Source organism: Lepus europaeus, chromosome 6, assembly GCF_033115175.1.
Source record: "Lepus europaeus isolate LE1 chromosome 6, mLepTim1.pri, whole genome shotgun sequence".
In the NCBI taxonomy this organism is placed as follows: domain Eukaryota; kingdom Metazoa; phylum Chordata; class Mammalia; order Lagomorpha; family Leporidae; genus Lepus; species Lepus europaeus.
In genome coordinates this window covers 80,089,207-80,116,819 of record NC_084832.1, presented here as the reverse complement: position 1 = coordinate 80,116,819, position 27,613 = coordinate 80,089,207, and the positions used below count along the sequence as shown (strand labels likewise).

Here is a 27,613-nt window from a genome sequence, read left to right as displayed (position 1 = left end):
GCCCACGTAGGGATCCCAGTCCTCAAGGGTCCACACAGGAGAGGGACAGGGGATTCCACAGGTGGAAATCAGAGGCCGGCTGCAGGAGTAGCTCCCGGGTTGTGCGGCGCTGAGCTGGGGGAACTGAGAGGAAGCAGCAAGCTTTGGGGGGTGGGCGGGGTTGATAAGGGAAAGAGGGGGCCCAGGATCCACTGGGTAAACTGGGATGGGGGTGTGAGCCCCTGGGGATCCATGGAAGCGAGGCAGCGGGGGTGCAGAATCAATAAGATAAACGGGCCGATCGCCAATGCGAAAGCCAAAGGGGAGTAAGGAATAAAGAGAAAGAAAAGAATATTAAATCGCGGGAGAATGAGAAAATAAACCCGCAAAAAGGGAGAGGAGGGGGCGAAGGCGCCGGTTACGGCGTGGGTGGGGTTGACAAGAATAGAGTACATTATGCAGTTCATTTAGTTAACAAGTGAAATAATGAGGAAGCGTGCAGAGTGAATGCCAAGAGAAAAGGCACAAAAACCCTATTGAGAGGCCCCGGCCGCTCCTGGCGTAGCCCATCACATGGCAATAGTCCTATTTAAGCAGCGCCGCCGGCGCCTTTCAGCACCACTAGCGCTGGCCAGCACCCCGCGCTCTTTGGGCGGCGTCCGCGGCAGCAGCGGAGGCGGCTCCGGCCTTGGCCTCAACCGCGCCTTCAGCCTCCGCGGCCCGGGCAGCTGCGGGCGGCCGCGGCCAGGGGAAGCGCGTGGAGAGCGCGGAGGTCCAGAGGGCGCAGGGGGCGGGCTGGCTGCGGGGCGGCCGCGCGCCGGGGCCATGCCGCGCTCCTTCCTCGTGGACTCGCTGGTGCTGCGCGAGGCTGGCGAGAAGAAGGCGCCCGAGGGCAGCCCGCCGCCGCTTTTCCCCTACGCCGTGCCCCCGCCGCACGCGCTGCACGGTCTCTCGCCCGGCGCCTGCCACGCGCGCAAGGCCGGGTTGCTGTGCGTGTGCCCGCTCTGCGTCACCGCCTCGCAGCTGCACGGGCCCCCGGGGCCGCCTGCGCTGCCGCTGCTCAAGGCGTCTTTCCCGCCCTTCGGTTCACAGTACTGTCACGCGCCCCTGGGCCGCCAGCACTCGGCCGTGTCGCCCGGGGTCGCTCACGGCCCCGCCGCTGCAGCCGCCGCGGCCGCGCTCTACCAAACCTCCTATCCGCTGCCGGATCCCAGGCAGTTCCACTGCATCTCCGTGGGTAAGTGGGGCCGCTGCGCAGAGGGACAGGGCAGGGTGACCCGAGGCACGCAGGCAGGACAGCCTCGGGTGGAAGAAGAGGGACCCTGGGTGTTCCGGGTCCGGTGAGGGTCATGCCGGATACCCGAGAGAGGCGCCAAGGGTGGTGTGCGGGTAGAGAGCCGGACAGGACGCCAGGAAGGGGTGGGCAGGTGAGGGCAGGTCCAGGTCGTGGAGGGGGCTTCCAGAGAGACCAAGAGCGCAGAGGTCCAGGGTGCTGCATGAAAGGATGACTCCCGTGACTCCGGGAGAAACAGGGTCCCTTGGCCTGGCGAGGAGGAGCCCGCAGTTACACTCTGGCGGATCTGGGTCTGGGTGAGAAACGCGGGTTCGAGTGGCCGCCTAGTAGGGGTCTGGGCCCCCTGCACGGGATTCTGATCGCTTCCCTCTCTGCACCGCCACTCCCTCCAGAGAGCAGCTCGAGCCAACTGCCCAGCAGCAAGAGGATGCGCACGGCGTTCACCAGCACACAGCTGCTAGAGCTGGAACGCGAGTTCGCCTCCAATATGTACCTGTCGCGCCTCCGCCGCATCGAGATCGCCACCTACCTGAATCTGTCCGAGAAGCAGGTGAAGATCTGGTTTCAGAACCGCCGCGTGAAGCACAAGAAGGAGGGTAAGGGCAACAATCACCGCGGCGGCAACAGCGGCGGCGGCAGTGGTGGCGGCGGGTCTGCAGGTGCAGGCGCTGGTGCCGGCGGCGGCGCGCCACAAGGCTGCAAGTGCGCGTCGCTCTCCTCAGCCAAGTGCTCCGAGGACGACGACGAATTGCCCATGTCTCCGTCCTCCTCCGGGAAGGACGACCGAGATCTCACGGTCACTCCCTAAGGCGCGCGTGTCCCTAGGTCGCTCACGCAGGACCTCCGTGCCCCTACCCCCCGAAAGACTGGTCCCGGGACGCGACGCTGGTTCCCATGGACCTGCGGCCAACCCATGTACTGCGTCGCATGGCTTTGCGGAAGCCCTGGGCGACGCTGACAGCTTTGCCAGAGACCTGAACTTGGCACCCTCGCCGCAGCGCTCATGGGCGTCCAAAGCTAACTCCAAGCTGAAAATCGGACAGTGCAGCGCCGCGGCCCCGGCTGGCACGCACGCCCGGCTTTGCGTCTTGCCGGCCGCGCGTGTATCCTCGCCCGCCCTCCCTGGGTCCGCTCAGGCTGCCTCGCTGCCTCCAATGCCCTCCGCCCTTGGTCAAGTTCGGCCTTTTTGTCTTCTTGGCCTTTTGGCTTCTTCTTATTCTTTTTTTAAAATGTCTTTCTCTTCCTCCCTAGCCCTTTCCAGCTGTCGTTTATCCATGCCCTTGGCCTCGCCAACACACCTTAATGAATTTTTTCTTTTCCCTTCCCCTTCCTCCCTCAGGGAATTTCTTCCTTCAGTCCGTCCATCTGTCTTGCTATCAGGCCTTGCTGTCCTCAGCCCCCTCGGTATCGGTTTTGGGGCAACCGATTCACCGTTTTTCCGACAAGCTCTGCATTCCCCCAAAGGTAGACTCCCACCATCTTCCTCCCGGGCCCCAGCCCCGCCCCGGCCTAGCTGTGTAATTGTATGGTCTCTGTAATACCAGAAGATATTTATTTATTTATTTATGTACAAAATTTTAAATAAATTTTTTTCTTAGAAATGTCCCCTGGCTCTGAATCCCAACCCCTCCGACCTGGAGCAGACAGGCGTCTATCTGGAGTGGGCCTTCCAGCTGAGGCAAGTAGGGATGCGGTTTGCAGGGCTCCGAGCCTGGCTCCAGAGCACACCGCTCAGCCAAGCGCCTGCCTAACCCCACAGCCTTGTTTAGCTCGGTGCTCTCGGGAGTGTCTCGTTTCAGTCAGGCCCACGCATGCTCCATAGCGCAGTCAGCCAGCGGGAAGGGTAGGACTGACCCCTGCTGCGCTTAAGGCCTGGGGTCCGACCTTACTTCAGCGGTTGCGGAATCGCGGTGTCAGCAGCCATTCCCAAGGACAGAAGTCCCTACCCAACGAGGGCAAGCTATCAGCCCTTCGTTGCGCTCAGATGGGTAACCATTTGGTAAGGACAGCTCCCCACTCTCCCGGCTGATTCTGTTAGCGGGGTCCCCGACCTTGCAGGTGAGAATCCTGCGGACACAGAGCAACCCCATCCCGGGGAGGCCCCCCCGAGGGACTCTGCGTAATCCGGGCTTTGAGACCTCACATTAGCACTACGTCTCTAAAATCTTACAATCCAGTCCTCCTTGTGCGTGTGTGGATGAGAAGGAGGCGCACCGGGTCTGCCCAGACCCAAAGCACACAGCTACTGAAGAGGGGCGGATAATTCCGGGCTGGAGGAATCAGACCCCAAAACGGCAGGTCCAGGTTCTCACAGCCTCGCGAAGACTTCCGAATGCTGTGTCCCGCACGACTGGGACGCTCATTTTCCGGCCGGAAGCCCACCCCATCTGCAGCACAGAGTGGGGAGGCGCGGCTCTTCCTGAATCTCCACAGAGCAAAGCGACGGGTCTCCTTGGGCAGGAAAGACGCTCCGGGTGGGATTGTTCAACATTTCTGGGCTCATTTCTGAAACCCATCTTTTCCTTTAAAACAAGCTGAGCCCGAGGGTCTCTCCCCAGTCCTCTTCTAACAAGCACGGACACAATCTGGCTCCCCTCGGAGAAACCGTTGCGGATTCTTCCCGGAGCCAGGCGCCTGGGTTGTGCCCGGAGCGCAGCCAGAGTCCATCTCGGCACCCTCCGGTCTCCATCAGCCATCTCTCAGGGCACCAGGTCTCTGCCTCCCAGGAGACTTTATTGTGCAGATCTAATGACAGCCAGGGTGCTTTAGGGCATACCATGTGTGCGAACAGAATCCCAAGGAATGTTTGGTAATCTGGGCGATTCTTGGGCTCTGTGCGGCGCGCAGCCGACGCTAGGCTTAGGTGAGTGCGGTGGCGCATCATTCAGCTCCAGCCCAAGCCACCAGTCGGCCTTTGGTGAGGATTTGTGGACTGAAACACAACTCCCAGGGGACAGGTTCCTGGGGAGTTCTAAGGGTTCGCTCAGAGCCAGGTCGTCTCTGGTCTGCGCGAGCAGGTGGCCTTGCGCACGCGGCCCCTCTGGCAGGAACAGTTTCGGGCCAGCCAGGAAGCTGAGTTGGGGCGGTAGAGGTGGTTTGGAAACGGGCTAGGACTGACGTGGAGAGGTTGAACGTCCCCTGCCTCAGAACAACCACCACTCCCACTCCCACTCCCACTCCTACCCCCACACCCTTCAGTCTCGCCTCCCAGCTGCGGGCAGAAGCCGCAGATTCACCGTGGCGCACCGTGCCGGGTGTGCGCTGTCGCATTCCCCTGAGCGTGCGTTCCTCCTCTCGGCTTCTCTGCAAGCTCTCAGAAGATCGGACTTCCTGGGGGAGCTGTCCAGGAGGGCAGAGGGAGAAAAATGCACCCTTCCTTTGGCAGCTCCAGTTGATACCGCGTCCCCTAGGGCAGCGCAGCGCTGGGGAGCCTGCAGGCGGCCGCGGCGCACGGGGAATCTCAGCATCCTGTCGCCGCCTGGAATGATAGCCCCTGGCGTTGGAGTCTCAGCACGCTTCGGCTCCAATACCCGAACCTGACCTGAAAGCCGACTTGTGAGGACCCGGCGGAAAAGCCTCAGGGCCGGTTGATCCCGTGGGTGTCCCCCACATTGTCTTGAGCTGGAATTTGAGGCTTTCCCGGCAAAGTGTGAATTTAGAAATTCAACTGAGTTAGCCGGATGGCACTTCCTGGAAAATGCATTTAGCGCAGCTAATCCTCCTGCGGAGCCCTGAGTTTATTACCAGGACAACACGTCCTTGTTTTCCCCCAACTAAGCAGGTTAGTGGCTGCCGGTTAGGGCACTAGTGTTCACACACCTGGCTCTACAATCCCTTCCCAATGTTTCCCTGGGAGCTGGGTGATCTTGGGCAAGCAGCTGGTCCTCCCCAACTCTCTTCATCTGGAGATTGGGATTGTGTTCATAGTTCCTTTGCAGAATGGCTGTGCAATAGTAAAGGTTAAGATTCAAATAAAATGCTAAGTTCACTACCAGTTTCAATAAATGAGAGCTAACCTTGTAGTTGTTGCTGTTGTGCTACTTGTAGTGCCTGTAGCTGTGCCAGATTATTCACTGGATGCAAGCTCAGATTTGAATCTTCCACTGAGGAGCACATGCAAAGGCCAACGTTCTCAGGGCTCCCTGGCATTAGTGGATGGGAGAGTAAGAAATCACTGGCCATTGCCCAATACTGCTTAGGTGCTGGCAATCATGTGTGTCCAAACAGGGCCTTCTTTCCACCCTCGTTTAGACCAGCTTTTCAGGCTGAGTGCTCAGGACATTTGGGGCTGGTGAGGCGTCCTGTGACTGCAGTGGAATTGGCTTCCAGCCATGAGCTGCCTGCAGCATCTTCCCCCACTTGTGAGAAGCCAAAGACGTCTCCACATAATTGTCCACCGTTCAGAGTGGGGCAAGGACTGTACAGTGACATGGTTTGAGGCTAAAGCCCACTCGTCTAGACAGGGATCTTTTCTGTGGAAACGTGCAGTGGCCAGGATTTGGCCACCCAACGCTGAGCACTCGATCCCGCACTTTCTTCAGTTTTCCCTTCTTTGGCCATCTCTCCTTCTGCATCTGGGGTATGTGGCTGTGCATTTCCCTGTGGTATGAGAGGAGGACGGGGTGGGGGGGGGGGAAGAAGGGGGTGGTAGGGGAGAGAGGGAAGGCCTTTTCCTTCACAGGGGAGCATGGGTGTGCCGCCACGGGCATGCAGGTTAAAGAGAGGGAATTAGTTGGAGGCCTGCTGGCTGAGCAGAGTTGAAGGGGCCACTTGGGTCTTTCCAAGGATATCCTAGTCATGTGTCTCCTGGCATGTAGACAACCAGGCCTCTGTGAGTGCCCAGGAGCCCAACTGTTTGGGAGCATGATTGTAGGAATTTGAGATGTAGTGTCCCCAAACCACAGTCGCACACACCACCACTGTTATCACAGTGCTTTCTGGAACACATGTTCTTATCTGCTCTGTCAACACCCAAGAGTCTGAAGCTAGGAATCAACTCCTTTTGATAAGTGCCTCTCACATTGGATTTTAAACACAAGCAACCAGCAGGCACTGACAGTCATTCATAGTTTTTAAAAATAATTTTTTTAAGATGTACTTATTTATTTAAAGGGCAGAGTCAGAAAGAGGGTGGAGAAAGAGAGGGGGAGAGAGAGAGAGCATGCTTTCATGTACTGGTTCACTCCACAAATGGCACAACCACCAGGAACTCCTTCTGGGTCTCCCACTGTCTTCCCAGGCACATTAGCAGGGAGCTGAATTGGAAGCAGAGCAGCTGGGACTCAAACTGGCATCCACCCTGGGATGCCAAGTTTGCAAGTGGCAGCTTAACCTTCTGAAGGAGCAAAGCAGTGGAAGGTTCCTGAGGCCTGAAGGGGGAGGACAAGGTAGGGAGACAAGGGTGTGGGTTGCCGAAGGATTCTGGAAGTCTCACTGGTACCTTTCAGTGTTGCCTGAGGCCATCTGCCTGCCCCATCCCTCTGGATTCAGGGTATGAGTGAGTGTTTTTCAGACCCCTAGAGAACCTGACTTTGACCACAAAGTAAGGAATGACAGATTCCAATGAGGCAATAACCTCATGAACCCAGCCTGACAGGGAAGTCAACAGGTGAGTTCCTAATATGTTTGTTCCCTTATTTGCAAGGAATACCTTCCAAGACCCCCAGTGAATGCCTGAAGCCTGCGCAGTACCCAATCCTAAGACTATATTACTATATGATACTATATTTTTCCTATGTATGAGTGACTATGATAAAGTTCAATTTATAAATTAGACACAGCAAGGGATGGACAATAACCAATAATATAATAAAAGAGAATAATTAGAACAATATACTTTAATAAAAGTTATTTAAAACTTATGAAATGTTTCTTTCTGGAATTTTCCGTTTGATATTTTGAGACCATGTTTGATCATGAGTAACTGAGAATACAGAAAATGATGCTGTAAGTAGGGGGAAACTATTCTATCAACATGTGTGTGCATGCATGTGTGTGCACCTGTGCACACTAGGGTGAGTGCATGCTGGGGAGACTGGAACAAAGGAAAAGCTAAGAAATCAGTGTTGGTAAGGGCAGATGTTTGGTGTAATACTTAAGGCCCCATTTGGGACATCTGCTTTTCATATCTGAATGCCAAGGTGCAAATTTTGGCTCTGCTTCCAATTGCAACTTCCTACTAAGGTTCTCCCTGGGAGGCAGCAGGTGTTCCTCAAATAGGCGGATCCCTGCCACTCACATGGGAGAGCCACATGAAATTCTCAGTTCCTGGCCTCAGCCTGGCCCACGCACAGGGAGGGCGTTACTCCCACAGTATGCTGGGTGAGTGGGTGGGCACCTACTTCAGGCAGCAGCGGGTAAGGATCATATGGCATTCAGCTGTCCCGCCTTGCACTGCTGTAGTCTGGAATGCCTTCTCAGACAGAACCTGAATTTGGATCGAATCAATGCTCACTCACTCAGGGGATCCAGGCAGCGAGGAGGTTCCCTGCTGGTCTGGATGGGCTCCAGCCACTGGAGGGGCCACTTACATTGACTGACGGTTCACACAGAAGTGCCAGAGAGAAGTGGATTTCTGTCTTCTTGGTTCCACAGTGATGTGAATTTCGAGAATAGTTTCTTCAAATTTATGTGCTGAAAGCATAAACCCTTGTACTTGAGGCATTGGTGGCATGGTTAGCTCTAGGGTTGGTGGCAGAGTTAGGGTGAGAGATAAAGTTAGGGTTAGAGTTAGGGTTAGGGTTAGGGTTAGGGTTAGGGCTAGGGTTAGGGTTAGGGTTAGGGCTAGGGTTAGGGTTAGGACTGGGGTTAGAGCTAGGGTAAGGGTTAGGTTTACGGTTAGGACAAGTGTTAAGATTAGAGTTTGGGATAGAGTTATGGCTGGGGTTAGGTCTATTTTGAATGCTAGTATTAAGGTTAGTGTTAAGGTATGATTAGAGTTAAGGCTAAGGTTAGATTTAGGTTTTCAAACCATATTTGAAGAGGCAACAAAGGAAAAATGATATCAGATCCTCTCTGACTGGTGTCCTTACAAGAGGAGATCAGGACAGTCAGACACTGAAGAGAACCAGGTTAACAAGGGGAGAAGGCAGGTGTCAGCAAGCCCTGGAGAGAGGACTCATGCAGAGCCAATGCTGGTGATACCGTCTTCTCAGACTTTCAGCTCCAGAATGGTGAGACAATACATTGTTATGTAAGACCCCAGACGTGGCGTTTATGTGACACTGGCCCCAGCTAACCACTACAAGTTCTGATCTGGGAGAGCACTCTCTGGACCCTGGCATGCTGGTGAAAGAATATAAGAAAACTGTAGAGGAAACATATGGGGCTTGAGATCCCAAGGTGGGCCCCAAAGATACCACTAACTAGTCCAACATGTGACAAGTCATATAATCTCACTTCCCTTTCTCTAAAATGAGAGGATGTAGCAGACATTAGTTTGGGTTTTGCTTTTCTAACTAGTATCCAATTCCCATTCCTTCCAGATACCACATCTAGATTTTGTTTTGTCAAATATGAAGAAAGATCAGGTCTGGAAAAGATCAGGCATCCACTGACATAGACATTTGCACCCCATAGTTCTCCACTGTGGAGGACCTACCCCCCACTACCAAATCCAATGGATACTAGATTTATCACTGCCCCTCCTCCACTGTCCCTGCCAATTTAGTCATACTTGGCTCATTGTACATTTCCCCCCAGAAGTCTGAATCGGGTGGTGAGAGAGGTGATTCACTGTGGCCATAGAGTTATGAGCCTCTGTGGTGACCAATGACTCATGGCTGTGGTGGAAGGCATTGTCTAGAATGGGAACCACAGCCCTGGCCTCTGGTTGGACTGTCCACAGGTGTGATCTTTCCCATAGACTCCCTCCCTCCTTGCCTGATTACCAGGCTATTCTCACTAGTGTTCCCACTGATCCCATGAACTATCAATGGCCTTCCTTTTAATGCTTTCTCTGCTTACATAGCCAGAATTAATTTCTGTTGCCTGCCATGGAGAATACTGAGCAATGCAGTCAATAATCCAGATGCTATCTGAGCTAGTTAGACCATGCACAGGATTGTAAAAAGACCTGGGCTAAGTAGGACAGGAACTGAGTGGCCCGGGAACTGAGGGAGGTGCTGACCAGCTGGCCAGTATTACATAGAATTCCTCTGACCAGGATTCCTTAGGTTGCTACCCATGCATTTCCTTTATCCCACTGGGACAATTTTTTAGGTTTATTTGTTGATTTGAAAGGCAAAACAGCAGAGAGAAGGAGAGAAAGAGAGAGATCTTCCATTTGGTCATCCACTTCCCAAATGGCCACAACAGCCAGGGCCAGGCCCAACCAGGAGCCAAAACTTCATCTTTGTCTTCCAGGGGTCTGAGCACCTGGATAATCCTCTACTGCCTTCCCAGGCACATTAACAGGGAGCCAGATCAGAAGTAGAACAGCTGGAGCTTGCACCAGCACCCCAATATGGAAACAGCATCTTAACTCGCTACACCACAACACCAACCCCATGGGGCATTTTGACTTGGGTTAGTAGTCTCAGAATGAATCGCAGCAGTAACAATGTTTCCTTCCATTTTGCATCCTCCAGGGAGGGGCCGTGCTGGCCACGCCCCTTGGCGGTGGGGTCCTCCTTGCACACAGTGAGGCAACTGCTCATTCTGTGCTGCTTTGTTCTTCGCCACCAAGGAAGAGACACTCCGCAAGCTTCTCCTTGCCCTCTAAGACTGTCATAGTTGAGGCTGTCCTAGAGTTACTCAATATTCTGCTGCCTGTAACCCTTTGAATTGCAAATGTCAGAAACAACTCAAACTCCCTTAAGCTACAGAAGCAAAGACGGTCAGGAGTGGGTTGGTCTTAGGGGCACCAGAGACTTAAATGTTGGGTTGAAATATGTCACCCTCTCTCTATGCGTTGGCTCCATTCTTCCATGCCATGGACTGGGTTATCCTTGCAGAGTAGGAGTGTAGGGTTTAAGGGCAGGAGGAAAGAGGGAATGGCCACAACCAGCTCCAAGCTTATGTCATCTCAGCTAAATGTCCCCAGCAAAAGAACAAAAGCCTCTCTCTCTCTCTCTCTCTCTCTCTCTCTCTCCCTATCTCCATCTCTATCTCTCTCTCTCTCTCTCCCCTCCAGAGTCCTATGGTGATGGCATACAGCCTATGGTAGTAGCCCCAGAGAGGAGACCATTCTAATCACAGATAGGATCTGCCTGGGTTACATGCCCAACCCCAGGGAAACCATGAGCAGGGGTAGCATTCCGGTGGAGGAAGACTGACGGTTGGGGTGGCTGGACGGGAAAGGCAATGCTGAGCAGATAGAGTGAGGTGTCCACTCTGGGAACCCATTACTACCTGATGTTGTTATCCAGTGGTTCGCAAAGTGTAAACATGGGCCCCTGGCTTGCCTGAGCGAGTCTAAGGGGCTGAAGCTATTCTCGTCATCATGCTAAGACAAGACATTATCTGCGTTTTTCACTGTGTTAACGTTTGCACTGAGGATGCAAAAGCAGTCAAGGGTGAAACTCCTGGCACCTTGGACAGACGCAGGCTGTGGCAATGGATCACACTAGCAGTCACTGAGTTCTGGCCCCCCTGCAGCCAGGGTAAAGAAGAAATCCACTTGTTCTTGACAAAGTGATAGAAGCAATATTTTCATTAAAGCTCAGCTTTAAAGACGTGGCTTTTTAATATTCTGTGTGAGGAAATGGGAGGTTTTCATCTGCTACAAGCCAAAATGTGCAAAATAGTGGTTATCTTAAGGAAAAACACTGGTGTCATTTGAGTGGCAAACTGAACTAGCTGCTCTCCTCCTGGAAAGCTGTGGTACTTGAAAGAAAGACAGAGACTGACAGGCAAATTGGTCATCCAGGCTTGGGTATGGCAGACACTTTCTTGGAAACAAGTAAAATGAGTCTGTGACTTTAAGAACAAACAGCTGATGATATTTGTGGAGGTTTCAACCAAGAATTGGAGTGATGGGCTGTATGAACTCATCATGTGGCCTTGACAAGTCTCGGTCCTTGAAGACTTTTCTGACGAGATGGCTGGTGCTTTCCACAGCATGGATTACGCCAGTATTGTGCCTCGTCAGCTCAGAGAATGAATATTTTCAGATGACCAAAATGTGGTGCTACAATGTCATGCGTTCAAAGCGCAAGACAGAGCATCAGATTTTCATGGAACAGAGTGCAAAGTTTTACGGGCGTGATTCCAGATTTCACATTATTCCCTACATTTAAGACTTTCAAATTTTGTTATAGAACCAAGAAAAAGATCTACAATAGGTGAAAAGGCTGTGAAAATACCTCTCCACTTCAAAAGCAAAAAAAGGATTTATTTATTTGTTTGACAGAGTTGGGGGTGGGGAGAGAGAAAGAGACATCCATCTTCACCTATTTCTACAACGGCTGGGGCTGCTCCACGCTGAAGCCAGGAGCCCAGAGTTCTCTCCAGGTTTCCCACATGGCTGGGAGGCACCCAAGTACCTGGGCCATCTTCTGCTGCTTTCCCAGGCACCTGAGCCGGGAGCTGGAACCAGTGCATGGTTGTGGGATGCAGGCATTGCCGGTAGCAGTTTAGCTCGCTGTGCCCCAGTGCTGGCCCCAGCTCTCCGTGTTTATCATGACTTCTCTGAATGAGGCTCATTTCCCTCAAACGGTTCAAGGGGAAAGCCCCCACCACAAAAGACTGAGTGTAGACAGAGATGGGAGAATCCAGTCATCTTTCAGTAGGCAGACATTAAACAGACTTGCAAAAACATAAAGCAAGGCCACTTTTCTCATTAAGTGGTTTTGTTTCAGAAATTATAGTTATTTTACACAAATATTGTTTATGTCAAAAAGAAATGGTTTTATTATTGTTGCCTAAAATAGTAAATATTTAAAAATTTTTTTCATTTATAATGCAATAATTTTTTTAAACAAGATTATTTATTTACTTGAGAAGTAGAGTTACAGAGAGAGAGAGAGAGACAGAGAGGTCTTCCACCTGCTGGTTCACTCCCCAAATGGCTGCAACAGTAGGAGCTGGGTCGATCTGAAGCCAGGAGTGAAGAGCTTCTTCTAGGTCTCCCACATGAGTGTAGGGGCCCAAGCACTTGGACCATCTTCCACCGCTTTCCCAGACCATAAGCAGAGAGCTGGATCAGAAAAGGAGCAGCCTGGACACGAACTGGCACACATATGGGATGCTGGCACAGCAGGCGGAGGCTTAGCTTACTACACCACAGCATCAAGCCTCTAATGCAATAATTTTCTTAAAAATTTAACATTAGGCACTGGCACTGTGGTGTAGTAGATGAGGCTGCCACCTGCAGTGCTGGCATCCCATGTGGGTACTGGTTCAGGTCCCGGCTGCTCTGCTTCCAATCTGGCTCTCTGCTATTGCCTGGGAAAGCAGTGGAAAGTGGCCCAAGTCCTTGGGCTCTTGCATCCTCATGGGAGACCCAGAAGAGGCTCCTGGCTCCTGGCCTTGGATTGGAGCAGCTCCAGCGATTGCAGCCATCTGGGGAGTGAACCAGCAGATGGAAGATCCCTCTCTCTCTTTGCCTCTGCCTCTCTGCAACTCTGCCTTTCAAATAAATAAATCTTTTAAAAAATTTATTTTATTTGAAGGCAGAGAAAAATTCACTGGTTCACGCTTCAATTATCTGAATAATTTTTTAAAGATTTATTTTATTTATTTGAAAGAGTTACAGAGAGACGGCTGGCATCGGGACTCACTAGGCTAATACTCCACCTGCGGCGCCGGCACCCCGGGTTCTAGTCCCGGTCAGGGCATCAGATTCTGTCCCGGTTGCTCCTCTTCCAGTCCAGCTCTCTGCTGTGGCCCGGGAAGGCAGTGGAGGATGGCCCAAGTGCTTTGGCCCTGCACCCGCATGGGAGACCAAGAGGAAGCACCTGGCTTCTGGCTTTGGATCGGTGCAGCACACCGGCCATGGCGGCCATTTGGGGGGTGAAACAACAGAAAAAGGAAGACCTTTCTCTCTGTCTCTCTCTCTCTCACTGTCTAACTCTGCCTGTCAAAAAATAAATAAATAAAAGAGTTACAGAGAGAGGTAGAGACAGAGAGAGGGGTCTTCCATCTGCTGGTTCACTCCCCAGATGGCTGCAGTGGCTGATGCCAGGAGCTTCTTCCAGATCTCCCATGTGGGTGCAGGGGCCCAAGGACTTCAGCCATTTTCTACTGCTATCCCAGGCCATAGCGGAGAGCTGGATCAGAAGAGGAGCAGCTGGGATTAGAACCGGCGCCCATATGGGATGCTGGCACTTCAGGCCAGAGCTTTAATCCGCTGCACCACAGTGCTGGCCCCCTGAATAATTTTTAAAAGTTTCAGAAAGCAAAATAATTGTCCTTTTCTAACTTAAAACCATCAAACGTGGCTTTTCTAAAGGTCTCTTATGTTACTTTCCTCTGAACACAAAAAGCAGGAAAATTCGCCTTCCTTGTATCAAACAACTGTCAAAACCCAGTGCACCTGCTCCTGGAAACTGGCAGGATTGTCTATTCACCCCCCTTTTTTTGTTAGGCTTTCAAGTTGTAAAATTGCATGGAGGTAGGTCTGTGTGTTTCCCTCACCTGGGCCACTTATGCTCAATGCCCTGTATTAATGTCATCTCCCGGACCACGGCATAAGGGAGATGTGCTAGAAGTTCTCAGTGACTGTGGGAGTTCTTTGGGTTGCCCTACTGACCACTAATCTGTCTGTGAAGTGTAGTTTCCCTAAATTCAATGCTAGTCTCCACGTGGGTGGTATTCACCCAACTACTTGAGCCATGACCTGCTTCCCCATTATACATCAGCAGGAAGCTGAAATCAGGAGCAGAACTGGAACTCAAACCTAGGCACTCAGATACGGGATGACCTTGGCCCCATGTAGCAGGCGTAGTATGACATAGGGCTGAATAACTGCTACCCCATTTCCCTCCAGTATCTTTAAATTAGAATGTTAATTTGGGCATGCATAAGTTGTCTCAACTCTAAAAGGATTTCGACATTCTTTCACCAACGTAAAGCATTTTGGGGATACGGTTTGTATGAAAGATGCTTCAGAAAATGAAGTTGTCACGTATTGTATGTGTAAATAAACCTCTCAGCTCACTGGCACAGTCCAAGCTCAGTAGGGATGGAGAAGCATTCTGGGTATTGGCATGCAAATGAGCGTGTCAACAGCGGTTAGAGTGTACCTTGGGGTGGTCAACAAGTTGATTGTCATGGGAAATGTAGTTGGCACTGCTGTTTGAAACTGCTTTGCAAATGCCTTGTTTGCTTCGATTTCTGAAAGTTGAGTTTGTGAACTCAATAACACAGCTTAATACCAAACTCCCGCTCACATCGTCTAGGGCCGCACAAACGGCCATGCCCAATTAGATTTGGAATGCTGAAGCAAGATGGGCGACACAATCAGAAAATGGTCTGGCTGTGGGGCTGTCCTCGCCACTTGGCTGCCTCTGCTTTTGCTAATGCTCTCTTTTGGTCAAAGATGCTCGGATTCCTCCATCCCAATCTAGCCACCTCCTACTGGGTCTCCTCTAAGAAGCCTTTCCCACCTTCCCCCCTCCCCACTCCCTCAACCTCCACCCCAGGGAGGAGCTGGCCCCGCTTCTCGCAGGGGCTCCGCCCCTTCCGCTCAGCCTCTCCACATCCAGAAATGAATGCGGCAGGTGCATTTTTCATGCTGGGCACTTTGCTGGGCTCCAACCACAGTGACTGGCGCTCTGTGGGCCCTTCTGTCTCCCCAGCACCGCGGTGCAACTCGAGACAGTGGCCTGAGTCTTCCAGTCTCCAAGTCCCCAGGACTGGTTTGTGTGCGTAGGTCCGTGTTCTCCGCAAGTGGAGGAAGAGGAATTCAATGAAGACACCGAATCCTTAGGTTGTTGTCTTTAGTGCCTGTTCTCTTCATCCTTTGCTTAATGCAGCTCCCTGGATTTTCCTACTTATTTATTTACTGACTTGAGAGGTGGAGACAGACAGACAGAGACAAACAGGCAACTCCTTTCCATTGCTTTATTCCCCAAAAGCCTGGACAATGACTGGAACTGGGCTGAACCCAAAGCCAGGAATTGGGAACTCAATCCAGTTCCCTCACATGGGTGCTGGGGACCCGACTACTTGTGACGTCACTACTTCCTCCAAGAGTCCGCACTGGCAAGAAATGGAGTTAAGAAGCATAGCTGGGTATGGAATCCAGGCACTCTGATATGCAACAAGGGAGCCCGAACTGGCATCTTAACTGCTAGGCCAAATACCCACCCTTCTCTGAATTTTCTTCTTCTTTTTTTTAAAATTTTTTCTCTTTATGACATTATACCACTCTTCTTCTTCTTCTCCTCTTCCTCTTGATCCTTTTTTTTTTTTAAGATTTATTTTATTTATTTGAAAGACAGAGTTACAGGGAGAAGTAGAGACACACAGAGAGAGGTCTTCCATCCACTGGTTCACTCCCCAAATAACTGCAATGGCCAGAGCTGTGCAGATCTGAAACCAGGAGCCAGGAGATTCTTCCAGGTCTCCCATGAGGGTGCAGGGGCCCAAGCACTTGGGCCATCCTCTGCTGCTTTCCCAGGCCATAGTAGAGAACTGGATCGGAAGTAGAACAGCCAGGACTTGTCCCTATGGGATGCCGGCACTGCAGGCAGCAGCTTTAACCCACTGCGCCAAAGCGCCAGCCCCTCTTCTTCTTTTTAATTTGAGAAATATAGGAAGAAAGAGACAGACAGATAGAACTCTCATGTGCTGGTTCATTCCCCAAATGTCCCCAACAGCAGGGGCTCAGTCAGGCCAAACCAGGACCTAAATTCAACCCTAGTCTCTCATGTGGGTGGTAGACACCCAGCTGCTTCCTCCCAGGGTACACACTCACAGGCAGCTGGAATCAGGAGCAGAACGCGAACTCAACCCCAGCAACTCTGATACGGGATGTGGGTGTCTCAGGGGGTACCCTTGCCTGCAGCCTGAATTTTTTTAATTATGTAACTACCCTGTCTTTCTTCACCCTGCTTACAGACCTTGCCCCTGCAGAACCCCCAACACCACCTTGCTCCCTCTTTCAGCTTCCCCAAGTGTCTCCTCGTGACCGTCTCATTGTCCACTCCTTGCAGAGATAGCTCCACTTCATTTTCCAAGCTGACCCTGAGGCCTCCTTCAAACTCCTCCTCAGCTCCCACTCGTCTGGAGTCCACTGTCCAGGAAGCCAGCCCTGAAGATTCTTCTGCGGGAAAGATCTGCTTCCCAACAGCCAAGGACAAGGAAGGACAAGGCTGGGTGAATGGAATGACAAGGATGCCTGGCCCACCTGTTGCCTCCCAAGGGAGCCAGGCAGCAGGCAGTGTACGTGGGAAAAGGGTGTCCTGTGGTAGACTTTGTTACACAACAGGTGTGTCAGCCACTTAGGACATTCACATCCCTTATCTGAGTGCCTGGGATTGGGTCCCACTGCCACTTCCAATCCAGCTTCCTGCTAATGCGCCTGGGAAGCAATGGATGATAGCCCAAGCATTTTGAGTTCCTGCTACCCACATGGGCGACCTAGATGCAGTTCCTGCTCCTGGCTTTGGCTTGGCCCAGTCCTGGTTGTTGTAGGCATTTTTAAAAAAGATTCATTTATTTGAAAGTCAGAGTTACCCAGAGAAGGAGAGGCAGAGAGAGAGAGAGAGAGAGGTCTTCCTTCTGCTGGTTCATTCCCCAGTTGGCCGCAAAGGCCGCAGCTGCACTGATCCAAAGCCAGGAGCCAGAGGCTTCCTCTGGGTCTCCCATGCAGGTGCAGGGGCCCAAGGACTTGGGCCGTCTTCCACTGCTTTCCCAGCAGTGGAGCCACAGCAGAGAGCTAGATTAGAAGTGGAGCAGCTGGGACTCAAACCGGCGCCCATATGGGATGCCAGCACTGCAGGTGATGGCCACAAGTGCTGGCCCCTATTGTAGGCATTTGGAGAGTGAACTAGCAGATAGGTGCTATATAAATAAATAAATAAATAAATGCCTTTCTTTCTGTCACTTTGTCTTTCTAATGAATGAAAAAAATGAAAGGGGAAAAGGAAAAGGTGTCCTAACACAGTGGCAATAGTGAACATGTGACCTGAACCAGTAGGGGAGCAGGGTGAGAGTGAAATAGATGGCAGGTTTCTCGGTCATTTTGTGCTAAATTTTCACGCAGAAGTTCGGTCACAGAGTTGGGACTGCTGTACGTGCAGCCAGCCTCTGTACCCTCAGGCTCTGTACCCTTGGATTCAACCAACCGTGCCTAAAACACGCGGGTAGGCCTTTGACAGTTGCAGCTGCACTGACCACGTACAGACTCTCCCTTTCTTGTTATTATTCCTTAAACAATACAGCATAACAACAGTTTCCATAGCATTCACATTGCATCAGGGATGATAAACAACCTGGAGCTGATTGGAAGTCTGAGTGGACTGTGCAGGTTCCATGCAAACACTGCATCATTTTATGTAAGGGACTTTAGCGTCTGCAGATCTGGGGCTTCCACTGGGTCCTGGAACTGATGCCCCATGGACACTGCAGTATCGCCCAAAAATCATATAAGCCTGTGGACCCGCCTGTACTCTGTAGATCTCTGTGACAGTTTGGGGTCAAATCATGGTGCAATTGTATAACCCATCGCTTTCGGCTAAATCTGTCCCCTCCAAAGCTCCCGTGCTGAAGCCCTGACTCCCACTAGCTCAGACGTGAGAGTACTTGGAGATAGGGCCTGCAAAAAGAGGCAGTTAAGTTAAAACAAGGTTATGAAAGTTGGCATTTCTCCAATCTCTCTTATGAGAAGAGGCAATTAGGACACAAAGAAGAGGCACCAGGGACGCGTGGGGACACACCTCGAAGTTGGCCATCTACAAGCCAATGGCAGAAGTCGCAGAAGAAGCTAAATGAACCAGCAGCTTGATCTTCCATGCCCAGCCTTCAGAGCCGTGGGGAAACACTTTTCTCTGATTTGCTTATTTTTTCTTTTTTAAAGCTCTAGAACTTTTACACATTTGTGTTCACATGTTTGATTTATTGATTTTTCTTTTTATTTGAAAGGCAGCAAGAGGCAGTAGGGGCTGAACCAGGCTGAAGCCAGGAGCCAGGAACTGAATCCTGGTCTCTCACATGGATGGCAGAGACCCAAGGACTTGAACCATTATCTGCTGAATCCCAGGGTGTGCATTAGCAGGAAGCTGGAATCAGAAATAGAGCCGGAACTAGCACCCAGGCACTCTGATGTGGGAGGCAGGCATCCCAAGTGGTGTCCAACCACTGTGCCGACACCTGCTCCAATTTCTATGGTTTAATATCCAGTGTGTGGTGTTTTTGTAATGGCAGCCTTAGCAACCTAACCCACTCAGCGTGCCTTCCTGTGCACGGCACTGCTCTCTTGTCAGATGTGGGAATACTGCCAGGCTACCTTGGCACCAAAGGACAGCAAGAGCTGCCTCCTGGAACTGCAGCCATAGCAGAGAACTGGATCAGAAGAGGAGCAGCCGGGACCAGAATCGTCGCCCATATGGGAAGCCAGCGCTGCAGGCGGCAGCTTTACCCACTACGTCACAGCACCAGCCTGGGCGGGGTTTGTTTTAAGAGCAATGGCACTGAAGGTAGAGTTTGAAGTGGAAGGTTGGGGCCATCAGCTTTGTGTTTTTGAAGGACTTGGCGTGGCAGATGGATTTGAGGGAGCAAACATGCTGGGGAGAGGGGCGACATGGCCCTGCACTTGTCAAAGAGGTCCTGAAGATCCACGGCTGGCTCAGGAGCCAGCTCCCCACTGGTGCCCGCGCAGTGGCCAGGGACAGGCCCTGGAGTGCGCTCAGCAGAGCAGCGTCTGCCCCAGGAACTGCACGGCCCCCGGAAGAGGAATGCTGCAGGGTGCGGGCGGGCATGGCTGCGGGGAGCCCGAGGCCCTGGCTGTCTTCTGCACCATCAGCAGGATGCAGGAGACGTAGGCCATGGGTGCTGGGCAGGGGATGGGGAGGAGCCTGGAGGAGACCCTTAGTCCTGCACATTCTTCCTGGTGTTGTTTTCTACAGAAGCTTCAGTTCTGAGAAGCTGCGGGCTCACATGGCTTGCTGTCACAGAGCCAGGGCACAATGTTGTGATGGTGACCACACTCCCCCTGCAGAGCAACGCTTGGGAGTCCACTCTGAAGAACCCAAGCGATGGCCCCAGGAGTCCGTGCAGGGTGAGCTGCGAGAACTCAGCCCAGACAGCATCCTGTCCGCAGGTGACTGGCACCGCGTGGAAGCAACTGAGTGCTTACTAACGGTTGAGCGAATGGATCATCAGATGGGGCAAGTGCTCCGGAAACAGGGAGGCCCTGGACCTCCAAGGGTCCCTGTTTTAAGGCACAGCCACTGCCAGGGGTGGCACCTCGGCCCTGAAACCCTCTTAACCCACACTCCCTCACCCAGCACCACCGAGTGAGCCCCTCTCGTGCATTTGACTGAAGGTTCCAGGGACACTGTGTGAACAGAACAGACAAGGCGGCTGCTTTCATTCCAGGGAAGAAAGAGACCCCCAAAAGCAAGGGAGCATGAAAGGCGGCCATGGTGTGTGATTGACAGGAAAGGAACGGGTGGTTTTTAAGGAGTAAAGGGCTTGTGGAGGAGCTGTTTTTGGTACAGTGGTCACAGACGCCTTCTCTGAGGAAGCGCCTCCAAGTACAGACTCGAACAACAGGAAGCAGATGCACCCGGCAAGAAGTGTGAGAGGAGAATTCCTGTCAGGAGGCCCAGGAAGTGCAAAGGCCCTGGGGCAGGGAAAGAGCTTAGCAGTGCAAGTAGAGGAGGAAGACCAGCCTGTCTGGAGGAAAGGACAAAGAGCAACCCCAGCTGGGGGTGGAGACGTGGGTAGAGATTATGTAAGGGCTGGAAAGGGACAGGTAAGGAGTTTAGCTCTCAAGAATAAGCTATGAGAATAAAAACTGTTCATTGAATAGCCCCTAACAGGTGAGGAAAGCTAGTTTATGCTTCGCAAAGATCACCAGCATGGAAGCAGGCCTTAGTTTGAGGTAGCTGAGAAGCCCACATCCTACATCTGAGTGCCTGGGTTCAAGTCCTGGCTCCACTCCGGATTCCAGCTTCATGCTAATGTTACCCTGGGAGGCAGCAGTGACGGCCCAAGTACCTGGGTCCCTGCCACCCATGTCGGAGACTTGAACAGAGTTCCCAACTCCCAGCTTTGGTCCCCTAGCAGTTGTGGGAGTGAACCAGCAGATGGGAGCTCTGCGTGTGTGTGTGGGTGTGTGTGTGTGGCTGGCTGTCTTTCTGTATCTCCGTCTGACTGCCAGGCCGCTCAGGGGGAATGGAGTGTAGGGTAAGCAGACGGGAAGCAGGGAGGCCCGTGCTCCAGCAGAGCGCATAGCAGCCCGGGCATAGGTGGTGGCTGTGAAGGCGGAGATGACCGGTTAGGACGATGGGAAGAGATTCCTGCACGATCAGTAGGTTCTTGCCTGAGCACCTGGATTAGCAACTTTCTCATCAACCGAGATGGGGACAGACGACTGTGGGTGTCAGGGCAGGAAGGATGGGGCACCACCCAGGGGCTCCACGTTGGTCACAGTGCGGAGGAGATGCCCATGAGACCTCCAGGACGCCCGCCAGCCACTGATGGGGCACTCATGGTGTCGCTGGCAGAGATGCAGAGGGAAAAATCAGAACAAGGGAGGAGAATGCTGATGAAGAGTTGTAAGAGAAAGAACCACGCTGCCCACAAGGACAAACCTCACTAGCCACACTTTCCAACTCGGTTTTATTCTTACAATAGTTTAGTTTTTAGTTTAAAAAATTTGTTTATTAAAAAGGCAGAGAGAGGGGCTGGCACTGTGGCATAGTGGGTTAAATTGATTTCTGCAGCATCAGCATCTCATAGGGGTACCGGTTCAAAGCCCGGCTGCTCTACCTCTGATCCGGCTCCCTGCTAATGCACCTGGGAAAGCAGTGGAAGATGGCCCAAGTGCTTGGGCCCCTGCACCCATGTGGGAGACCCAGAAGAAACTCCTGGCTCTGGACCAGCCATTGTGCCCATTTGGAGAGTGAACCAGCAGATGGAAGCTCTCTCTCTCTCTCTCTCTCTCTCTGTGTGTGTGTGTGTGTGTGTGTCTTTTTCTCTCTCTGTAACTCTGCCTTTCAAATAAACAAATCTAAAAAATAAGGTAGAGATACAGAGGGAGAGCAGGCCAGTGAAAAAGTGAGCATTCCTATCTGCTGGTTAATTCCCCAAATGCCCACAATAGCCAGGGCTAGGCCAGGTCAAAACCAGGTACTCAGAACTCAATCCAAGTCTCCCATGTGGGTCTCAGGAACCCATGAACTTGAGCTGACTCCCACTGTGTTAATACGTCTTGAGAGAGTCCAGTACATTCAGGCTTAGCACATAAATGCCTTCCTACTGCCCTGGTGCCTTGGGGTGGGGGGAGGGTGGAGGACTCTTTGTTTTGCATGCACCTGTCTGGAGTCCTTAATAAACTACACTGTGTGGAATCCTGGATTTGTTTAGCTATTCCATGGGGCTCTGGCACCCTCCGCCTTCGGCAGCCGGATCTTAGAATGCCAAGTTGTTCCAAAACGGGACCTGGCCCCAGAATGGTATGGGGACTGGGTAGCAGGAGGCTGTAGTCACAGAGCCACTACTCATTCATTCATTCATTAGTCCGTTCATTCATTCAGAAAACACTTTTGTTGGAGCTTTCTCTAAGACAGTCATTCTCTGAGATGCTGGCGAGTGAAATCTGAGTGTGACACCTGGAGGGTTTTCAGGAGACCCCAAGCCTGGGGTGGACAGATGAAGCGATACACTGATGTGACACATTGGACCTCCGCAGCCACCAGACCTGCGTGGTAACCCCAAGGAGGTGGACAGAGAGACTTCAGGGGAAATTCCATGCTGGAAGGAAAGAGGAAAAGGAAAGAAGAGACGCTCGTGGGGAGACACTTAGATTTCCAGCCCTGCTTTCTTTGGAGATCTAAAAGGATCTGTGCACTTCCTGATGTTTATTTTTAAAATTAATTGATTTATTTGAAAGGCAGAGAGACAGAGAGAGCTGGTTCACACTCCAGTTGCCCACATCAGCCAGAACTAGACAGAAGTCTGGAGTCAGGAACTCAGCCCAGGTCTCCCATGTGGGTAGCAGGGACCCACTAGCTCCCAGGGTCTGCATGAACAGGCAGCTGGAGTCAGAAGCCAGAGGTGGGTTTCGAACCCACACACTCCGATACGGGACACAGGCGTCTTAACTGCCAGGCCAAACTCTCGTCCTGCTATAGCAGAGCTCTTCACCAAGTACTTCCTGAACACATAGCACAGGCCAGAACTTGTGCAAGGTGCAAGAGCGGTAGCTCCCAGCTTACAGAGGCAGGGACAGCCCAGCGCCCTTGCCTCCCAGTCTCACTATTGGGCGATGTCCACTTTGAAGCTGTGCTGTCTGGAAGAGGTTATATGACAGAGAGAACATTTCCCCATCAAGGGGTTGCTAAGCCAAGGAGATCAGGAAGCTTTGGAAAAGGAGGGCAGCAGGTTAAGGCCCTGGGGGAGACCACTGCGGGCCCCCAAGGTCACTGCGTCCGTGGCTGCTCTTGCTCCTGCAGGAAGGTGCACAGAGATGCTCAAGTCAGTTGCTTTTCATGTGTTGGTCAACAGAGCCCAGTACAAAGTAACTTCAGCCCAAAAGAGAATTTAAGGCCACCAGGTACAGCTGCATCCAGCTGCAATGTCACACACTGTCTCTGAGCTTGTTTTTCTCTGAGTTGTTTCATTTTCAGGCCCTGGGGATGCAATAGACAGGGGCCCAGGGATACAGGAACAAGAGAAACAAGAATACTTGGCCTCAGGGAGCTTGTCATTACAGGGTCTGTGGGTCGGCAGCAAAGGAAGATCACTGGACTTTCTGAGCTTACTTCTTTCTAGCCCTCAAGGGGAAAGACCACCCAGGGGCAGGTGTTCAGCACAGCAGTAAGACACTGCTTGGCAGAGGGGGTCGACACTGCTGCACACTGGGTTAAGCCTGTGATGCTGCCAGCATCCTGTATGAATGCCAGCTGGGGAGGCCTGGTTGTTCCACTTCTGATCCAGCTCCCTGCTAATGCACCTGGGAAGGCAGCAGGAGATGGCCCAAGTGCCTGGGCCTCTGCTACCCACATGGAAGACTCAGATGAAGCTCCTGGCTCTTGCACTGGGCCAGGGCTAGGCTGTTGCAGCCACCTGGGGACTGAAGCAGCTATTGGAAGATCGATCTCTCTATCACACATGCACACTCTCTAACTCCCTCTCTCTGTAATTCTGCCTTTCAAATAAATAAATCTTTAAATAAACAAAAAAGATATTGCTTGGAACACCCATATCCCATATCAGAGTGTCTGGGTTTGAGAGTTGGCTCTGCTTCTTTATTTTTTAAACACATTGATTACATTTATTTTGACTTACTAATTTTTAACATTCTTCTATGTTCCCTTCTTATGCAGATATTATCACACATATACTGTTTTTTTCTTGAAAACAGAGATACTGATATCATAAAATGTGGCCTTCATGACAATGATCATAAGGTGTGAAAAGAAATGTGGATTGTCATGTACTTGGTATGATTCAGTGAAACAACATTTATAACCATGCATCAAATAATATGATATCCACACAACTTTATACTAATAACTTCCACAAATAAGGGAAGAAGTGATATTTGTCTTTTTGGGTGTATTATTTCACTGAGCATAATGGTCTCTAGTTTCATCCATTTTGTTGCAAATGTCAGGATTTCCTTCTTTTTACGGCTGAGTAATATTCCATCCTGTGTATATACATACCACCCTTTCTGCATCCAGCCATTGGCTGGTGGACATCTACCTTGATTCTCCATCCTTGCTACTGCAGGTCTCTCTTTTGTATGCTGATTGCATTTCTTTGGATGTGTGCAGGAGTGGGACAGCAGAGATACTAAGGAGAGCCTTGTGAACTTGCATGCCATCCTCGTGCAGGGGCCAAGCTAATCTTCACCGGATCATTCCAGTGCCAGTGTACGTGCCGCCAAAGCCAGCACCTGGCTCCGCTTCTCATTCCAGCTTCCTGCCAGTGCGCACCTTGGGAGGCAGCAGGACTTGGATCCCTGCCACCCGCATGAGAAAACCAGATTGAGGTCTGGGCTCCTGGCTTAGCTTTGGCTCACTTCCAGTTGTTGCAGCATTTGGAGAGTGATCCAACAGGTGGAAGATTTCCAGTGTATGAGAAAAAAACACACCTAGCAGCAGTACTCACATGCATTTTTATTAGCTTTGCTTTGTCACATTTTCCACTTTCAACCTCAATAAAACACACACACACACACACAGAGGGAGACACTTCAAAGAATAATGATATTTATCTGGGGACAGCGGAGCATTGTGATGGAAGTGCACATGCCAGAGTAAACTGTGAGTGTATTCAAGGAGGCTGAGGCGAGGAGAAGTTCTTAAAGACAGATAGGGAGACACTGAAGTCAGCTGTCTGGACACAAAGCTTCTCTGTCTTGGAGACCTGAGGCTGCAGCCTTGTCAGCGCAGTGCTGGGGAACTTCCTGCTGGCTAGCACCTGCTGGGGCAAGTGTTCTGTCCCAGGGCAGCTTTGGCTGAATCTCTGCAGTCTTCCAGAATGTTCTAGAACTGCGTTACAAAGATCTCTGCATATGGGCAGGTGCACACAGCATGGGGTGCAGGCAGTTTCTCAGGGGTCTTTAGAGAATCTTCAGTAAGTACTCATCTCCAACAGCCAGACACAACTCTCTCTCTGCCTAGCTTCACCTCTGACAAGGACCATCTCCTCTTGATCGGCAACTTATTTATTTATTTGGGAGGCAGTAGCACATGAAGAGGAGGAAGTTGCCAATTAAAGACACGTTGTGTGGTTTCTTTTTTTTTTAAGATTTATTTATTTGAAAGTCAGAGTTACACACACAGAGAGAGAGAGAGAGAGAGAGAGAGAGAGAGAGATCTTCCCTTCGCTGGTTCACTCCCCGATTGGCAACAACAGCTGGAGCTGTGTTGATCCAAAGCCAGGAGCCAGGAGCTTCTTCCAGATCCCCCACATGGGTGCAGGGGCCCAAGGACTTGGGCCATCTTCTACTGCTTTCTCAGGCCATAGTGGAGAGCTGGATCAGAAGTGAAGCAGCTGGGACTCGAACTAGCACCCATATGGGATGCCAGCACTGCAGGTGGTGGCCTTATGTGCTATGCCACAGTGCTGGGCCCATTGTGTGGTTTCATTTGGAATAAGAAGGCAAAGCTTATGGTCAACATGAAACAGAGAAAATATCCAAGGGCCCGGGGAAGTCATGAGGTAGGGCATTTGGTGAGATGGACCACAGGAGAAAAGGTCAGGGATGGGTGTTCTGTGGTTTTCCAAGGAAATCCAGTGTTTTGGCCACTACGTGTGGGAGCTGGAGTGGCAACAGTAGAATTGTCACAGAAACATGACAGGCAAGTCAGGCAAAGCTGGGTGAAATCTTCCCTCTGCCTTAACAGCCACATAGTGGAGCCACGATTTCGTCATCTTTAAAAGGAGGTTAACCGCCCTTATCACAAGGTTGCTGCAAAAATTAAATCAGAAACATGTATGAACACTAGCACATAGTAGGCAGGCAAAGGTAAGGTGCTTTTCCCTTTAAGGCTCTCCTTTTAAAAGATTCATTTATTTGAAAGTGAGAGTTATTACAGAAAGAGAGGCAAAGACAGAGAGATCTCCCATCTGCTGTTTCATTCCCCAGATGGCTGCAATGGCCAGGACTGAGCCAGACCAAAACCAGGAGCCAGGAACTTCACCCGAGTCTCCCACATGGGCACAGGGGCACAAGCCCTTGGACCATCTTCTGCTGCTTGCCCAGGCACATTAGCAGGGCGCTGGATTGGAAGTGGAGCAGCTGGGACTCGAACCTGCCCCTATATGGGATGCCAGCTTGACAGACAGCAGCTTTACCCATTAAGCCATAGCACTGGCCCCAGGATCTTCTCTCTCAGGATGAACACACCTTATGCAAGTGGACTCTCAGGACCACATCCCGCCTTCATCCCTGCAGGAGGCTCAGAAACTGCCCACGAACCATGAACCACAAACCGGCAGCCAACAGCCAGCTCACAAGCTCACAACCTTACCACAGGCGCTCCTCCTCCAGCCTGTCCCTGAACCCGCTGCACAGGGCGGGCAGCAGGGGCCTCTTGGCCTCCGTCCAACTCCCTGGAGACACCCCTGAGAGTGTCCCCGGGATCTGCTTGGCACCATAGGGTGCTAGGTACTGGGGGCGCGCGTTCTGGATGCACTGATTGTAGCCATGCCTTGGTTCAAAGTGTGCCATCGGCCTTTGTGGTCCCTTGTATCCCAGGGAACCTCCACAGGTGGAGAGATTAAAAGCCAGGCCCTCAACCACTGAAGCAGAATGGGGAGGAAGCAGGTGCGCGCAGTCTCTCCCTGCCTTCTCTTGAGACCACTCTTAAACCATCAGGGGTTCAAAACAGTAAGCAAGTGAGAAGAGGCCCCTGGATTCTGGGTAACCCCAAAACGGAATAATTGGGAGGCTCACGACTATATACATTAATTGCTGTAGCCCGTGGAGAAAGGACAAGGGTCCCTTTCCAAACCCTGCATCTGTCCGGTCTCCCTACCCACCAGTGGCCCCTAGGCAGAAGGAAATGGGGGAAGGGCAGCTCACTCAGGCGGGCACACAAGCTCATTGCGCATGGACTGGGGAGAGGGTGCCTGGTGCCCACCTGGAGAGCACTTCTGGCCCAGGAGCTGCGCCCCCTTTGTGCGCCCACCTCCAAACGCAGGCGCTCTGGAAGGCTTGTCACCCCTGCTCCCCGGAGCACCCCCTTCACCCCTTCTGGATTCTGGATTCCTAGGCTGGCCTCAGGGAAGTTCACCTGGGAGTGAAAGCAGTCTCCTGGGAGAAGGTCCTGGGCAGGTGCGTTTGAGGAGTCGTGTACCTTTAAGGAAACAAGTCTGAACCGAAAAGACTAGCTGGGCACACACCTCTCCCCCATACAAGGGAACTGCAGGAGAGAAAAACAAACCTTAGAACAAAAACCCAGTCACCCTGTGGGCCTTTTGTTTTGAATCAAATGCGCAAAGCCAGGTGGCTCCTTTAACACCCGAGAGTGTCCCCGGGATCTGCTTGGCGCCATAGGGCGCTGGGTACTGGGGGGGCACGGTCTGGCTGCATTGATTGTAGCTGGCTCCACTGCGCCCCAACCAAGTGGCAGAAGGCAACTTGGAGGAGCCTGGGTCCAGTCCCAGTGCTGGGGGCCTGTGGTACCACGAGGGCAGCCACAGTGGTGGCCCAGCACCAACACCCCTGCCTCCAAGAACTTTACGCAAGACACAGGAGAGGAGGTAGCCAGA

The 27,613-nt window shown here is 51.9% G+C and overlaps 1 protein-coding gene and 1 non-coding gene across 2 annotated transcripts; one reads left to right on the top strand and one right to left on the bottom strand.

Moving 5' to 3' along the window:
• Window positions 1–804: 804 nt before the first annotated feature.
• Window positions 805–2,081, top strand: GSX1 (GS homeobox 1). Its single transcript, XM_062195388.1, has 2 exons — window positions 805–1,216; window positions 1,666–2,081. The coding sequence occupies exons 1-2, from the start codon at window positions 805–807 to the stop codon at window positions 2,079–2,081; spliced, it is 828 nt and encodes a 275-aa protein (XP_062051372.1).
• A 22,099-nt stretch (window positions 2,082–24,180) lies between these two features.
• LOC133762641 (U6 spliceosomal RNA) lies at window positions 24,181–24,287 on the bottom strand. Its single transcript, XR_009866312.1, has one exon. It is a non-coding gene; the product is annotated as a U6 spliceosomal RNA (small nuclear RNA).
• Between the last annotated feature and the right edge of the window lie 3,326 nt (window positions 24,288–27,613).

Coding starts and splice junctions, on each gene's coding strand:
- GSX1 (XM_062195388.1), top strand. CDS start 805: ATGCCGCGCTCCTTCCTCGTGGACTCGCTGGTGCTGCGCGAGGCTGGC. Junction 1,217..1,665: donor GTTCCACTGCATCTCCGTGG/GTAAGTGGGGCC, acceptor CACTCCCTCCAG/AGAGCAGCTCGAGCCAACTG.